The 16,598-nt window shown below is 39.0% G+C and overlaps 1 protein-coding gene across 1 annotated transcript in view; it reads right to left on the bottom strand.

Moving 5' to 3' along the window:
• LOC131573819 (chondroitin sulfate proteoglycan 4-like) overlaps positions 1 to 15,958 on the bottom strand; it is a 36,883-nt gene extending 20,925 nt beyond the window's left edge. Inside the window, exons 1-5 of the mRNA XM_058828094.1 lie at positions 15,788 to 15,958; positions 10,679 to 10,842; positions 6,525 to 10,085; positions 5,209 to 5,679; positions 4,234 to 4,410 (exon numbers count right to left, since the gene is read on the bottom strand). Coding sequence (XP_058684077.1) covers positions 4,234 to 4,410; positions 5,209 to 5,679; positions 6,525 to 10,085; positions 10,679 to 10,842; positions 15,788 to 15,866 — 4,452 coding nt within the window. The 5' untranslated portion in view covers positions 15,867 to 15,958. The remainder of the gene's footprint in view (positions 1 to 4,233; positions 4,411 to 5,208; positions 5,680 to 6,524; positions 10,086 to 10,678; positions 10,843 to 15,787) is intronic.
• Between the last annotated feature and the right edge of the window lie 640 nt (positions 15,959 to 16,598).

Below are 16,598 nucleotides of genomic sequence, written 5' to 3'. Positions count from 1 at the left end.
TTTATAATGTAGAGTAAAATCTTAAGAGTCTAAACCTTTAAATATCTCAGCTTGAGCTTCAAAACACACACTGCATCGTTCCTTCCTGTCTTCCTAAGGTCTTAGTAACATCACACCAAGTGGTTGAAGAGGACAAATTATCTTTAATGAAGGGCATTTCACCTCTGTCATAGCCTAAAATCAGCAATCACAATTCACCAAATATTAATTCTTCTTTTTAACACAAACTATGAAAGAAGGCCTTTTAAGAAACTGAAATTTTGCCACTGCACTTCAACAGAGGAAAGATTTCATTCTACATTGTGTCACAAAATATGTGCTATGGAAATGAAGTTCAATTTTTTTTTCTAATCAGAAGAGGTTTGAGGTTTTTTTAACTTATGACACAGAACGACAACTAACCTGTGCACAGAATTACTTAGTGAGTGGCACCAAATAAGCACATCAGCGTCATGTGTTTTGTACTGAGACCTTTTAATTCATCTCAGTAGCACCTGCATAGATTATTCTATGAAGAAAATAAAAGGTCCCATACAGAGTATGCAAAAATATAAGAAATTATAATGGACATATGTGATTACAAATTACTAAATTTCAGAGCATTTTTTTTACTAAAGGAAAGAAGAATTAAAATTTCTAATTATAGAAAAAGTGGTTTTTTTCTATAATGTCAGTATTTAATTCTGGTATCCCAGCACACTACCACTTAATGCTTTTTAAGTACTATACATGGCCTGCAACATGATCCTCAAGGAATGAAAAGAGATCTAAGAACTGAAAAGAACCATTGGAAAGCAAACACAGCTAGAATTGTACAAGCACCTTATTTTTCATATCTGAGATCAGAATCTCCTTGAAGAGTACCATGAAAACTGTATTTGAACTTCCCAGATGTAGCATGACACTGATTTTTCATGTGTCTAGCATACTCCACAGGCATAGTCCAAAAAAAGGTTCATGACCTTGCTGATGTGAAATAATTTATTCTGCTCTACTTACAGGATTCATCTCATCAGTATCAGCTAGGCATGCCACATATCCTACCAGACACTCTATATTCACATTTTCACACTTTAGAGAGCAATTTAGAGAAAACAACGAAAATAATCAGTTTAAATTTGTGATTTTTTTAAAAAACCTAATTCCAGGAAAATACAGCCCTCTTGTGGCAACAGGAGAATACAGTCATTTCACAGCATTGCTACCCATGTATTTAAGCACATATAATTGCAGCATATAATGCCAGTATAGTGATTTTCTTCAAAACATCCTATTTCCTTTACCCATTCCCATTCCAGAAAAAACAAATGTCCATTGAACCCGTGGACATTTAAAAAAATTGTATCTAAAATGCTGATAATTTAAGTTTCTAAATAATAATACATCTCATTAATTTGTTGCAATGGAAAGGATTAAAATTATATGCATTACAGAAGTTCTCAGGATGGTAAAACTATTTGTATCTCAGACGTTATGTTATAAATTCTGAGCCAGGGGAAAGAAAAAAAAAACCAAACCAAAAAACCAAAACCCCTTAAACCCTCATTTACTTCCACTTCCTAGAGAAAAAGCAGAGAAAAACTCCCAAAATGGATGTCTGTCACCCTCAAAGTCCCCCTATGGTGCTCATAACACTGATAGCAAGACAAGACTGTTTGAAGAAGGGATGTTATGGATGTCTCTGAAGTGAGGAAGCTAGAGTTAGACTCATTCAGCATTTGTGCACATGCCCAACAGTTTCTCGCATTTGGACAGAGGCCCATGACAAAGGCCAAAATTAACTTCCATATGCCCATACCACCATCATTCGCCACATAAAGCACCTCTTCACATAAACTACTTCTCAGCAGCCATATCCTTCCTTATTCTTTTTAATCATTCAGCATTTGTTTCTGACTCTTTATATTGTGGCGTGCAAAACTTCTGAGGTCCTAAACTTCAGTCAACTCAAACAGTTCTACTGGACTTCAGTTTTCAAAGTACTGGTCATTTTATACTTTTGTATATTTTACCTTACAAAATAGATAAAAGAGTTACTGAGTTTTAAAAGCAATACTGTCTGTTATTCAATAGCATTAGCAACATTCTTGAGGAGCACAGGCTGTTCGGCTACAGCATGGGGCCCACACAGAAATCACCCTACACAGAAATGCCCATCTCATCTCAATATTTATCAGGACTAAGAAAAACCCATTTCTACTGAGGATGTGCAAGTTTGATTTGAGGAAGAACCATCTCACTGTATTCCTCACAGCACATAATTTGACTGCCAGATTTGTTTTAGAATGTACATTAATCCACCATATGTGTACATACTCATAGCTACTCCCAACAAACACAAACTTGACTTTTCAACAATAGCTTGTACATGACTAGCAAAACCACAGGCTCAAAGGCAGCATCCTGGTTCTAGTACACAGACTGCCTCCCCAGTAGAGAGGACAAACTGTTTAGCTATCTCTGCTCTTGGGAAAACCAGATTCAAATATTTTTAGAAAAATCCATAAGCTGCATTGTAGCACACTGCAAAGCCTTAGTTCTGTTAATAATTTCAGCTGCTCAAAGCCAACATTTTAATGCCAGCAATGTACCAGAACAGAGACCCAGAAAAACTTGACTAAACACTGTGCTCTCTTCTCTGTGACTATGCAAAAATGACTGCATGCTGTGCTGATGTCTGTAGAGTACCACTGTAATTACTTCAACCAGGAAAGATTTTGCTCCATGCCACCCAAATGTTTGTGAAGGCAGTCTGCCCTTCTGCCACCAGTCTCTGCACAGGGCAGGATATCTTCTGTTGTGGGCATCTGCAGATTATCTGCTGCCACTGTGAAGCTGCACAATACTACCACTACAGCTAGTTAAAAAATTATGTATTTTCTCACGTGAAAAGGCTATTACACAACACAAGGTTACAATCATCTTTAGAGTAAAACACTCTCCCTCTCCAACACACAACTACCTACATAAAATTAAATGCATGTTTTGCTACCACCCACTTATAAACTGCATCACAGAGCACTGGGAATGACTGCAGCTTCAAAATACCCTGCTCAGCTTCTTTCAAGCCGATTCCTAAATACCTTCTCTGCCTTAATGTCTTCCAGCTGGTTTACTGTGACCACAGGTTTGTTAGCTGACCCACATTTCATCCTTATTTTTGGAGTCACTTAATTTGTTTTTACTCATCAGATCTCAGATTGGAAGTTTTTACATGTAGAGGCTTTTTGAGAAGTGTCTTTACTAAAATGGTTCTGATTATTGAGTGCCATCATAACAGGAACAAGTACTATACAGATATGTCCTGGTTTAAATACTATAAATAAACAAATTAATTAATTAATCAATCTGAAAATGCACTGGAACTAAAGTGACAGTAGTCACTTCTGTAGCGGTAGACAGCTTTTCAAAGATCAGCAGATTAAAAAGTGAGCTATGGTTATTAAGAGCTAAAGGTAGTATCAGTCAACAAGTTTAATATTTTCTTCAGGATTTTCTGGTGGGAAGGCAGTTAGAAAAAAGTCAACATGTTTTTTCCTAGCTCACAGTATCACACAGTAATAGATTCAGTGACTGGACTAATATTTTGATGACCCTAGATTTTCACAGATTGCATTATATTATTTTCAACTTCTGAAAAGGGCAACACTCTCATTTACTGTAAGAAATACCCAACACATAATAAATTTTCTCTTGTTGCATCTCACTTGCACATCTGAGCAGGAGCAGGCAGTAGAAAGTAGTTAGGAGGTCTGACCCTTCAGTGCACTTCATGGAAAAAGGCATAGGGTTGGAAGGCTGTGCAAATACAATAGTGAAAAGCTGGTATTCTCATCTTTTCTAAGTTACACGTTCAGTAGCAGCCCTCAAGACATCACAGCAAACAACACAAAAACATAACAACCATCCAGGTGCAAGCGATCCACCCTTACAAGCCCTGTATCAGTCCAAAAAATTTTATGTAACTTTAAGAGTAAAAGAATGCCCATTCAGCCTTCTAGATAAACCTCACAACAGCTAAAAGAGCTCTCCACGCCTAAAATCTTCCTAAATACAAATAATCTATGTACTGCCTCCTTTCATTAGCATTAATTCTCTAAATCCAAGGACTACTACATATTATACTGACTCTACTATCAGATGCAAACCTAATAGTCTGTTAATGAAGGTGCATTAAATAGCATCAGAATTAATGGAATTAATTTTAACACTTCAAAATGTTGACAAACCTACCTGAAGAATTCTGTTTACTTTTACAACAGGAGCTTCATCATTTACTGCGGTAACAGTTACAAACAGAGTTTGGGGTAAACTTTGTTTCCACAATTCCGTGTTATTTACTATAACAGTAAAACTGTCCATCAGTTCTTCACTGTCATCATGAACATAGTAGATTAATTCTTGTTCCACCTGAAAAATATAACAAGCTGAAGAACTAGAGAGGCTAGAAGAAAATTAATGTCACATTGAAAAATATCCTAGTCATGGCTCTGTATTTATTGCACGAACATTTTATGACTTCTAAAACTTTATTTATGCTATAATATCAAATTGTACCTCTATCTTCATTCCATTCACAACAGTAAATTTTATTGCTCATCTGTCCATTCCTCTAGCCAGTACATCTTGCCAGTCTTGGCATTCTCCCTTCCTCCTGAAGGAAAAATGGAAATCCAACCCCACTATATTTAACAACATTTCCTGGAATCTATAAACTGAACACTGTGCTAGTAGATGGTGACCTACAATACTATTTTGCTTCTTGGAGCTAAATTACTGAAAATTAGCACATTGTGCAATACACAGGCTGGCTGTGAGCAAAGAAACTACCTAAAAAATTATTTCTTTTCCACTTTTCTGCTTGTTCTACATACCTCTTCCTCTGGTCTTTTCAAAATGCAACCACAGTCTCACATTTCCAGAATATCTACAACTCTGCCTGAATGTGAGTGGCCCATCAGTCTACTGTGTCTATAGCTATATTAGTCTGTGTCAATAGTGCTACCAAGGAAGTAGTGCGGTTCACCATAACAAGGCAACCTCCCTCCCCACTTCAAATGACCAGCTCGAAACAGCACAAAGATCTTCAAATCAAGGCCAGAATAAAGCTCCAACTCATGTATCTCACCACCTCCCACAAAATCCCACAGCTTTCAGCAAAGCAAATAATTGATTAAGACTACATCCAAGAAGATCTAAAGGCATTACCTGTTTTCTGGTAAATGTGGCTAACTTTATTCCAGGAACATGAGAGTTTTCAACATACCCATGTTTTGGCTGCTCAGTTAAAATGAATTCACAGCTGAGTCCTGCAAAGTGTCTACTAGAAATTTTTAGGTAGTCTTCCACCAGGGCTTTTGAGCCCCCTTCAAGCACTGTAAAGTTCTGTACTTCCAGTGGAATCATTCTGGGGATGATGTCTACAGAGATCTCTATTCCACTCATTGTTCTGAAACCATTGGTCACATCCAGAAAAAAATGATCATCTAGTTGGTGAGAAACAGTCTGCACATACTGAACTTTGCCCTCGTTGACATCTTGCTGTGTGAAGCTCAAAGCTGGCCTTCGGTCAGAACCGAGATAACCTTCTTCTGAGGAAAACTTCCGAATGTATCCATGTAGTGGAAGCTGTCTTACTGTGAACACAATCTCAGATGGAGAACTATTTTCATGAACAACCTTAAATTTAAGAACATATCTCAAAATTATTCAAATGGAAGGGGGAGAAATTCTATAATTCTCTTCTGCATTTTTCACGTTTAATTCCGGGATTGTGTATCTAACTAAACTGGCACTTCTTAGATGAGTCACACAGTTCCCAAAACAATACAATACTTTAAACAGACACACATTAAATAATAGTGGCATGGGAGCCATTTTGTAACCCCAAATATGTTTTGTAAGTTTTGAAAAAGAACTTTTCACTGCATAATTAACTACTGGCCTTGCAGCTATAGATCCCTGCCTGAAACAAGAAAGTCAGGATTTCAGCAACGTGCTGCCAGAGCCCTCTCATGGTGGTTACTGGAAGGCTATGCACAAAACCTGAGCAGGGAAGAATTACTCAAATAGAAATGGCCTCAGGTTTGTGACTTGAAAATTCTGGATGCAACTCTCAAACAATTTTAACTGGGCTAGCTCCAAATTAAACCAAGCAAAACCCTTTCTTCCTTGGCACTTCTGACTAGTTCTATTAAGAATATTACATGGAATACAATAACCATTACTCTAAAACAAATATATACATGCAGAATCCCCAAATGATAATTTTCTTAAGCACCAATATATAAGAGTCAAAGACTATGGGAAGTAATTTTCTTTAACATAATCAATTTTTCTTTCCTAAAAACAGAAGCTTGCTAGTGTCAGTCTCTCCTGAATTTAGCACCCAGAATACAGTCATATTAGTGGTAATCAAAAGGAGTTAAAGAAGAGAAGACACAAACTAAAGACACTGCAATGGCTAAAATACGTGAGGAAAACTTGCTACAAGATTGGAGGAATGGACAACATGGTTAACCTACTTGCAGTTTTCCTTTACTGATTTTAACTGGTTTTCCTTCTTCGACCAAAAGATTGTTTTTGTTCACAATCCTTGGTGGCTGCTGATCACTTTCCAAATATATCCGAACCTGTAGTCCAGCATCCAGATGGACATCTCCAGCACGGACTGTAAAGTTAAATGTGTCAATAAGGTTGTTGCTGTCATCATGTCTGTAGGTTACATGCCCTTTTATCAGATCAAGCTGAGTAAAGGAATCCATTAATACATTATTCACATATATTCTTCCATATTTTGGGAAAGAGAGTATCTCATATGTAAGCTCACAATCATTTCTTATGTCTTGGTTTGTAGTAGCACTTAGGTTAGCTGTTGAAACAATTTCTTCTTTTCCTTTTTGAATCAACAATCCTGTATTATTTGCCAATCTAACGTAAGGATCGGTGGCATTAACTTCCAGAAGCAAGGAAGTATAGTGCTTTCCATCTGTCACAAACAGCACAAACCGCCCAAAATCTGCACCATGGTGTATAAACAGGACTTGCTTCTGCTCCAGGTCCACTTGTTTGAATTGGTAGAGTCTATGCAAAGTATCATTTGTTAGCACCAAGTCCCCATTGGAAATACCACGTCTAGTATACAGCAACTGTCCATCATCAAAATCAGAATCAGGATCATGATAGCAAAGATCTGCCAAAGTTAATAATCGCTGCCCATTCCTCACTATGTCAAAAATCTTGTCTATTATGCGAACTGGTTTCTCATCATTCTTCAGCTGGATAGAAATACAGAATCTAATTTCTACTGACAAAGGTTCTACTTCTGGATCAAAGTTTGTCCCCTTTCCCAACTCCCTGCTGGAAGCTCTGACAAGAAATTCATCAAACACAGTCTCAGAATCGTCATGCACATACATAAGGTACTTATCAGTTATATCTTTATTTGTGAAAGTTGTAAGATTGCCATTATTCTCAAATGAACCAGAGAAACTGCTAAGTTTTAATTTCCCATGCTTAGGAAACTGTATAACTTCATATTGGAAAGTTTTATTATCTGGCGTTTGCACAAACAATTTCATGCTTGTTATTAATTCTCCTTCCCCTTCAGTAACATTAAGGCCATTGTTAGTCAAAATAATGTTTCTGAAATCTGATTTGATGTAGACTTCAAAGTCATAGAAATTTGAATCCAGATACTTTGTAGAAATGAGAAATCTAAATGAATCATAGTCTTCATGGTACTGGTTGATTAATTCATATGCCACTTTTCGATCAGTAATATCTTTTTGGCTAAAGAATGAATATTTTTTCAAAGGCTGGTCATTAAGCAGTATCTGTCCATTCTTTGGTAGGGACAGAAGTTTGAAATTAAGCTCATCTTGAGGTATTTCTAGATCTGCAATCATAGCAAAAAGATTATCAGAATTCAAGTACTTCTTTTTTGAGTTTTCAATTTCTAGAGGAGCATATTTCAATAGACTGTACTTTAACCATTTCACTTTGATTGGAAATGTGTGCTCTTTACTGATTCTGTTTCCTATGCTAACTTTGAACTTAAATTGGTCCTCAACATTTTCCAGCTGAATATCTTTAAAAGTGCTACAGTATCTCACCCGGCTGCGCTGCAGAGAGCGTTGAGAAAAAGAGTTGACTTGCTTCCATACCCCCCTTGAATGCTGCCTTTGGATCTGACCAAAGTGAGGTGGCTCTGTGATCTCATACCATATCTCCAGTTCCTGGAGGACAGAATTTGTTTCAACTGCCAGATGCTTAGGTCTTATAAGAGCTGTAACACCTTGGAGGAGATTTATTCCTGAGTTATTGACAACTCTGTAATCCAAAGGAACTGCCATGACACGTAGCACAACAGTGTTGCTCAACTTCTCACCATCACTTGCCCTGAGAACAATCCTTGAGTTCCTGACACCTGTGTGAACAAAGAAAACAGTGCCTTTGTTTAAATCCTCATTAGAAAAAGTAGTGATAGCTTTTCCAGGGTGCCTCGAGTTTTCTAAAAATCCTGCATCTGCATTCAGATTTCCAAGCACTGAAAGTATGAGACCCACAGAATCCGTATCATTATCTAGAACTTTTATCAGGTCATTAGTCAAACGTTTCTTTGAGTTCTCTAAGAGAAGAAGCAAGTTTCCCTCCGGAAGTATGATCTCAGGTGCATCATTTACTGGAGTAACAGTAATGGCAAACATATGCTGCTCATTTCCTTGCAAATACGGAGACACAATCTTCTCACTGCTGGTAGAAATGGAGAAATTAAAATAATCATAAGTGTCCTCAGAGCCATCATGGACATATAGAACCTTCCCTTGCCACACATCCTGCAGAGTAAATGTATTTACCTCCTGCAATGGTTCAACATTCAGTTTCAAGTGTCCATGAGAGGGTGGTTCCCTTATATCAAAAAGAACTTGTGACTGATTAATTCCTAATTTCTGAAAGTCTAAGATAACTTTAATATGCTTAGATTCAAGTGAAGCTTGCTCACCCTCCAGCACAAACAAGTCATTCAGAACTAAAAGGTGGTTTTTGTCTTCCTTGCTCAGAGAAATTGAGCTTTCATGGGAAACGGCAAATGCAGGAGCTGCTTCCACAGGAGGTTTCTTTACAACCATCTCTAAAGAAAGACTTGTTTTAAAAGAATTCTGCATTTCACATCCAGCTGAAATGTCCTTAGTTACTAGAACATTCCTCAGTGATTTCTTTTCTGAATTGGTTTTCAGGTTCCTTAAGCAGCCTTTAAAGGATCCTCCTCTGGCATACTTCCCAGATACTGAGATTAATTTAATCACTTCTAATCGTATGCTGTCATCTACACCACCTACAAAGAAGGATCCCTTCAGAAGGGGCAGCTTACTCTGGGGAGGTAATGACTTTTTCACAGTTTCTTCATCCAATGTTAGCTGCAAATATTCTGCAGTAAATTTCAATTTGATGTAATGCCAACGACTATCACTGACTGACCTACGAGAAGAAATATGGGTTCTACTTTTATGCTTTCCAATGTAAGCTTTAATTAAACCATCTTCCATTTCCATTGCAATGAAATCTCCCGCTTGCCCGGGGTGGTAAAGCAGCAAGCCACGTGCAGCTGAGGTTTGTAAAGAATACTCAAAGATTCCCATGTCGTTCACATTCCATGATGGGAAAGAAATATAGGACCTGGAACTGAAGAAACTAATGGGTTCTTCTTCACCTGCAAAGAATTCATCACTGCACCCCACTGAAACTTCATGGATGTTTTTGAAGCCAGGAGAAGGTCTCAGAGGCATCAGAATGTCTAATTGATTGAATGACACACCATCAATACATCCTCGGAAACTGGGTAGTGCTTCAAAAAGGTAGGGAACATCAAGTTTACCAGTACCACCTATGTAGAATCCATAATCAATGTTTAATTCATAAAGAATTCCAGGCATTTTTGCACTCATTTTATCATGTTTATCAATTACCAATGAGACATTATCTTGTTCATGATGTAGTTCAACCAGGTGCCAAGCCAAATCATTCAGCTGAGATCTTTGCTGAGAATGCAGTACTCGTTCTCCCACACCAAAGTTAATTCTCAACTGCAAGAGATAGAATTTTAACTATCAAAATCTAAAGTGATATTTTTCACAATCATACATTAATATATAGTTAATACATTAATTTCCATATATTTTCATACTAAACATATAATTTACAAATTATATTCAAAAAATGCAATCCTACTAAAATTCTGTGTGGTTTTACTTGCCATCACAAACATTTAAATAACTGCAGAAGCAGAAATGGACTCCTCTGCATTTCTGCTATGAACAACAACTCCTGAGAGCCCAACTGAAAGTGATCTTTCAAGGATTTACCTTGCAGAAAAACGATTACTCAGATTGAAGCACTTTCTGTAATGCTAACATCAGCAAGTCTGAAATTTTGCCTTTACTGAATCTCACGCTTTGAACACAATGATCTTGATTTTAAGATCTAGAGATCTCAAAGGCTATAGAGATATAATTCTAAGAAATAAAAGCCATAACTTGAAATTATCAATTATATTAAGTGACTTTTTCATTTCTTTAAACAGAAACTGGTTTAGATATCTTATATAGATAACAGTCTTAAGAAAAACCCCGAGCAATACAGGTTACACATATTTTTTAACTACAGTTATAAAGCATACTTGTACATATCCTGAGCGCAGCTCCATTAAACAATAATCTGTCTTCCCAGCTGCAAGAAGAAGCAGTCCCTGTGGCCTGCTTGTTCGAAACTGCAACTGTAAGGATGTCTGAGGGGATGCTTCTGCCATGTTCAGCTCCACAAAGCTATCACCATAAAATGATACTGAAAGAAATAAAGAGAAATAAATAGGAAATTGAATCACACACACAAAAATTCTTATTCATGCATAAATATATGTAAACAATTTATATTATTTTCTATGCACTTATTCATGTACAAATGAAAATAAATCTCAACTATCAAATTCACCAGTTCAAGCAATTTAATAACAACCCAATGGCCATACCAGAATGGACAAATGATAAATACAGTCCAGTTTTCTTATCTCCAACAGTGATGACTGAGAATGGTAAGAATCAGACAGTCACACTGAATAATTTCTTCCAAATACTCCTTCATTTTTGTTTGTTTGTTTGTTTGAGATGTTTTCCTGAGCTTGTGACACCCAGTCTATTTTGTAGCTGCCATAGAATTTCTCTCTGAAGTATTCTAGTTTCTCTTTGGAAACATTCTGATCTACAACATGCTCTTACATCTCCATCAGACACAATCTATGCCATCTCTGCAGAGAAGATCCAAAAATCTCCTGCCACCTGTGTCATTTTCAGATGTTTTCATCCTTCTATTTCAGGAACAACAGCCCTCTTGTTTCCTGTATACAACCTCCAAGCAGCCCTGCCATCTGGTTGGCCAGTCACTCAGATCTGTACAAACCTCCTTCATTGTCTCCTCCCCTCTTTCTGCTCTGAGGAATAGTAACACCAGTAAGAGCTCTCATTTAACTGCTTACTGCTTTTACCATCCTCATTATTATATTCTGAACAGCACAGATGCTAAGACCAAATCCTCCAAAGTTCTGTTGGTAACTTCCCTCTGACACATTAGAAAAAAAAAAAGAAAAAAAAAAAAAAATCAATCATCTACCACTCCTCCTATTTAATCAATTACTTAATATACAAAGCCCTGCACTCTAATGAATGCTAGAAAGCCTTTGGCAGCAAACTTTATAAAAATTCTTTTGAAAGTCTAAATCTTAGAGACCTTGCCCACTCCCCACCAAGAAAATTCAATGGGGTTTGTAAAGAACTCTTTAAAGAAATCATATAGACTCCTCCAAAATTGATCCTTCCCACGCATCTTTTATCCATTGTAAATTTCAGTTATGGATGTCAGGCTTACATCCTCTGGTAATTCTTGTTTTAAATATTGGCATAAAATCCACCACCATCCAGGTACCAGGGAGTTTAAGCATGAGATCAGATATTACCATTAGCAAGCAAGTTATTTCATCACCAAGTTTTTTTAGGTCAACCCCTCTCCTCCCCTGCCACCACCTCAAAAAATGAATTTCAGTTTGGGAATCTTCCCAATTAGCAGTAAACGACATTTAGTTTAGCTTCTCTGCAGTAAGCCATGCCCTTTCTGAGTGCTTCTTTTATACTAGTCACTTAATCAACTGGCTGCACAGACCCTCTGCAGGGCTTTTGTTCTTGATGTACTTAAAGAGGATTTAGTAAAAGCTTTGATTCCTTCAAGCTGATCCTTGACCTTTTTTTTTCCAGACATGTCTATTTTCAAATTCCATCTGCTAAAGTTTATGATGCTTTCAGCTGTGTTTGGATACAGCTTGTAAGAACACCACCAGTTAAATATTTATTTTGCAGTTTTTAGCTTCATTTTGAAATAATTTTCTCATTTTAAAATCAAGCATTACTGCAGAGGACTTTTGAGGTTTAAATGTTCCAGTTCCTACATTAGCTGTCCCCTTGCTTAATCTAATACACTCTGACAACTCTTATAAAGTGTGGCTTCAAGTCTGACTCTGATCTTGATTCTGTGCAGAGTAGCAAATCAAAGACCTCATTTAGCAGCTCATTCATGAAACAGCGATCAATAACAGTATCTAAAAATTTGCTATAGGACATACAAGAATTCTAGACAGCTTTCCCAAGAACAAGATTTCAGCAAACCCCATAGCCAATAACTGTGTAATATCAAGTTAATCAACTACCCAGAGAAACACAGGAAAGATCTTTACATTACTGAAATATACATATTTCTTCCAAAAAAGAGTCACCACTGTGCCTAGAAAAATTGATCCCAAGTGGAACAAAAAGTAATTCTTCCCCAGCAGTTTGCTTCCAGTTCAAAAGAAGCTTTCATCAAATAGCTCAAATACACCTTGCAGGCTTTACATTAAAATTATATACTGAGAGGACCTATGCCCTTTGTTGTACATAAAAATGTTATTCTGTGGGATAAATAAAGAAAGACATCCTCTTTAAAGCAAGTATTGGAATAACATAACTAGAGGTGAATCCCCAGTATAAGCAAGGACTAACTAATAAGACAGGAAATAGGTTAAATAATTATAATTTTTCTAGTATGCTAAATTCATACATTGGATTTTGGGGGAATAAATTAAGCAGAGAGATTACGGATTACTCAGTGCATTCTAGAATAACTAGAATGAAATTGTAAAGTCAATATTTTGCAGAGTACCACTGGGCAACACTTTGATATTTTTACTATATATGAATTTCCTGAAAAGAAAGGAAAAAAAGAAACCTAAGTTATACATTCTGCCTTCTATAAAACTATTCAGAGTCAGAATCCATCACTGAAGGTCGTGCAGGTAAGCACTGATCAGTAAACAAGATTTTGGAACACCTACAGTGCCTTGGCATGATTTCTTTTACAGCTAGACAGAACAATATTTTTAATACTCTTTTTTTTGACACATTACTTGCTGTATCACAGATAATATGAAATTCGGCTGTTGAGATTGAAAAACATCACCACTACCACAGAATATATAATATGGCTTGCTTACAAATCTTATGCTCTCCAAAATATGGTGCTGATATTTCAAAAACAGGAGTTGGGTTAGTGAAGCTTTGCTACAAGGACAAATAGCAGAAGTAACGCAGCAGAATGAGAGAGGTGAAAAAAACCTCCAAATAAGCACAATAGGACACTTCATAATGAAAAAATATTCCTCCACTTCTTTCAGCTTATCTAAGCTGCTAGCAGGTGGCATCAACAGCACATAAGAGACACAGGAGAAATGGAACTGGAACAGGAAGCAGCCAGATTCATTGGGAATGCCCTTTAAGGATAACAATTGTTCAAAAGGGAGTTCTCAGGGTTGATTCACACTTTCTCAGTGTAAAATTTAGTGAGATTTTGAGAGTAAATCAAACACTATCAGAGTGTGTAAGCCTCCTACACTCACCTAAAATGTATACAGTGAAGAATATCCCTGTGTTGCATATACAAATGCTTCACGCACCAGGAAAAATGTTTAAAGGTCCCTTCCAAACCAAAGCATTCTCTGACTTCCAGATAAAAGACAGTTCTGTAGTTAAAGCACTGAACATGAAATGAACAATGCTGCTATTACTTAATAATAACATACCTATAATATATAATATTATATACAATAATTTATAATCATTGGTTTTTTTGGTTCTTTCACAGAAACTCACTGAAAACTGAAGAATTGAGAAAGCCACTTAAAACCTAATTTCAGTGCACTGCCTACAAGAAGTTTATGGGGTTTTTTTCCTTCCCAGACTTCAACTGTTTTCTTCCCTTTTGCTAGATTCCAATGGGTGAGATTATAGCTGTAACAGCACCCAGAGTAAATGAAGACAGCTGGATTTTAACAAATTCTCCTGCTGGCAACGTCAGTCCACATGGCCTAGCAAATCTCAGCTTGGAGGCAGCTCAAGCAGAGCATCACAGGTTGGTGCACCTAAAAGCAGCAGGTAGCCTGGAAATGTATCGTCTGGCTTTGCCGTGCACTGCCTGCATTGCCAAGGACAGAGGACACTACTCTGACAGTAAGCCTTAAAGCACTGTTTGGTCTAACACCATTAACAGTAATATCCATAAAACCCTTTGTCATGTAATTTAAAACAATGCTTCTATCACTAGAGATTGCTCATTTCAGTGGCACTCATCTTACATCTCTGACATGTCTGAGACATCTCTATGAGGAATAAAAAAATTCCTCCATCCACTCTGGCTTCAGGGTCTTCACTCACAAAACTGATGAAAGTATCACTTAGAGCTCCACACACCGAAATTCCCTCATAGAATGGTTGGTGTACTTCATTTACAGTATCTTAACTTAATCCTTTTATTACTGTCTTCATTAGCTTCCGAAGTAAAACCTACTTTTTTATGGTTACAATTAAAGATGAGTTAATTTCTAACCAGTCTTCTCAGCTACTGAAACAGATGCCACACAACCAGAGAGACTGACTACTCAGCGTTCGTAAAGAATGTTATTGCGATTGCTTTGTCTCACATGGGATTGCAGTGTGGGATAGAAGGTGGGTGAAGGTGGATGAAAAACTACACTTCTTCAACTGCATGCTGATCTAATGGTTTTTTAAATATATTTAAATAATAAACTTTATTACCAGTCTTTTAAACTCAAATTGCAATGTACTTCAAGTTACATCTCAAGAAGAAACAGAATTTGCAGCTCAAGTTTTTGCTGTTTCAATGGTTTTGATGACTACCCAAGAGCTGCACCTTAACGAGCATCACCACTGGTGAGGTGACCGTCATGTCTTGCAAAGCCAGGCACAAGAGAGCTGAAACCCAGATACCTGCAGCTGCTGGCTGATACTTATCATCGGGACTACTCGTTCACACACATGCCAGAGCAGGGGAAGGAATTGCAGGGAATATTCTTGCTTATGCCTCAGCACTTTTCCTCATGACATACAGTTATCATAAGAGGCAGAGGACACCACGCCTTCACAAAATGCCCGCTGTCTCGCCACCTGTGCGGCCGCCTGCGCCGCCCGCCCGCCCCCGCTCCCGACCAAGGGGCTGCAGCGGCTGCCGTTCCGAGCACAGGGCCCACGCCGCCCCCGCCGGGCTGGGGCATTCCCCGTCGGGCTGCTGCTTTCTCAGGAATACCGGCCACAAGTCGCTCCGGCGCTCCAAGTAACCCCGGCGCCAGGACTGCGGTCGAGCCGCCCCTTCCCCCGCGGGCGCAGGTGCCTTCCGGCCCCCGCCTCGGCCCTACCTGCGAGAGCGGGCCGGCCGGAGGCCAGCAGCAGCACCAGCAGCGCCGGCCGCAGCAGCGCGGCGGGCACGCCGACCATGCCGGAGCCGCGGCCCGGCCGGGCTCCCCCAGCGTGGGCGGCGGTGGGGCCGCGGCGCAGCCCTGGCCAACGGCGTGGAGTGCCACCGGCCCGGCCCGTGCTCCCCGCCCGCTGTCCCGGGACAGCCTCCGCCCTCCTCCGCTCCTTCCCGCCCTCCTCGCAGCGGAGCCCCTGCGCTGGCCCGCCCCCGCTCCAGGAGCACGGGGCTGGGACGGGAGATGGGGCTGTGGGAGGGCGCTGTGGGAGTGCCCTGCACGGTGTGGGTTAGTGGGTGGTAAGGGTGGGACCTGCCCTCATGTGGGTTACAGCTGTTGTCAGTCGTTCACCCCTCGCATACCCTCTGTCTCCATGGCCTGCCTGTCGCAGTGGGAGGCTGCTCTGAGGTATCCCGAAAACGTCCCTCTCTCCTGCCTGGGGCATCTCCATCCCTCAAAGTGTTTGCATAAAGAGACAAGTCACACTGCTTTAGGGAAGAAATGTGTTACAGGCAGGCCAAGCTATAGTTTCAGAAATTGACATGATCACAGAAACAATTAGGCTGGAAAAGGACTCTGAAACTGAGTCCAGCCTATGACCAAACACCACCATTTCAACTCTACTATGCCACTGAATGCCACATCCAGCCTTTCCATAAACACTTTCAGAGAAGGTGACTCCACCATCTCCCTGGGCACCCCATTCTTCTGCCTAGCCACCTTTTCTGTGAAAAAAGTCCTCCTAATGTCCACCCTG

The sequence above is a fragment of the Poecile atricapillus genome, chromosome Z (assembly GCF_030490865.1).
Source record: "Poecile atricapillus isolate bPoeAtr1 chromosome Z, bPoeAtr1.hap1, whole genome shotgun sequence".
NCBI classification, from domain to species: Eukaryota; Metazoa; Chordata; class Aves; order Passeriformes; family Paridae; genus Poecile; species Poecile atricapillus.
The sequence above is the reverse complement of the archived record's forward strand: the minus strand, read 5'-3'. Positions and strand labels throughout refer to the sequence as shown.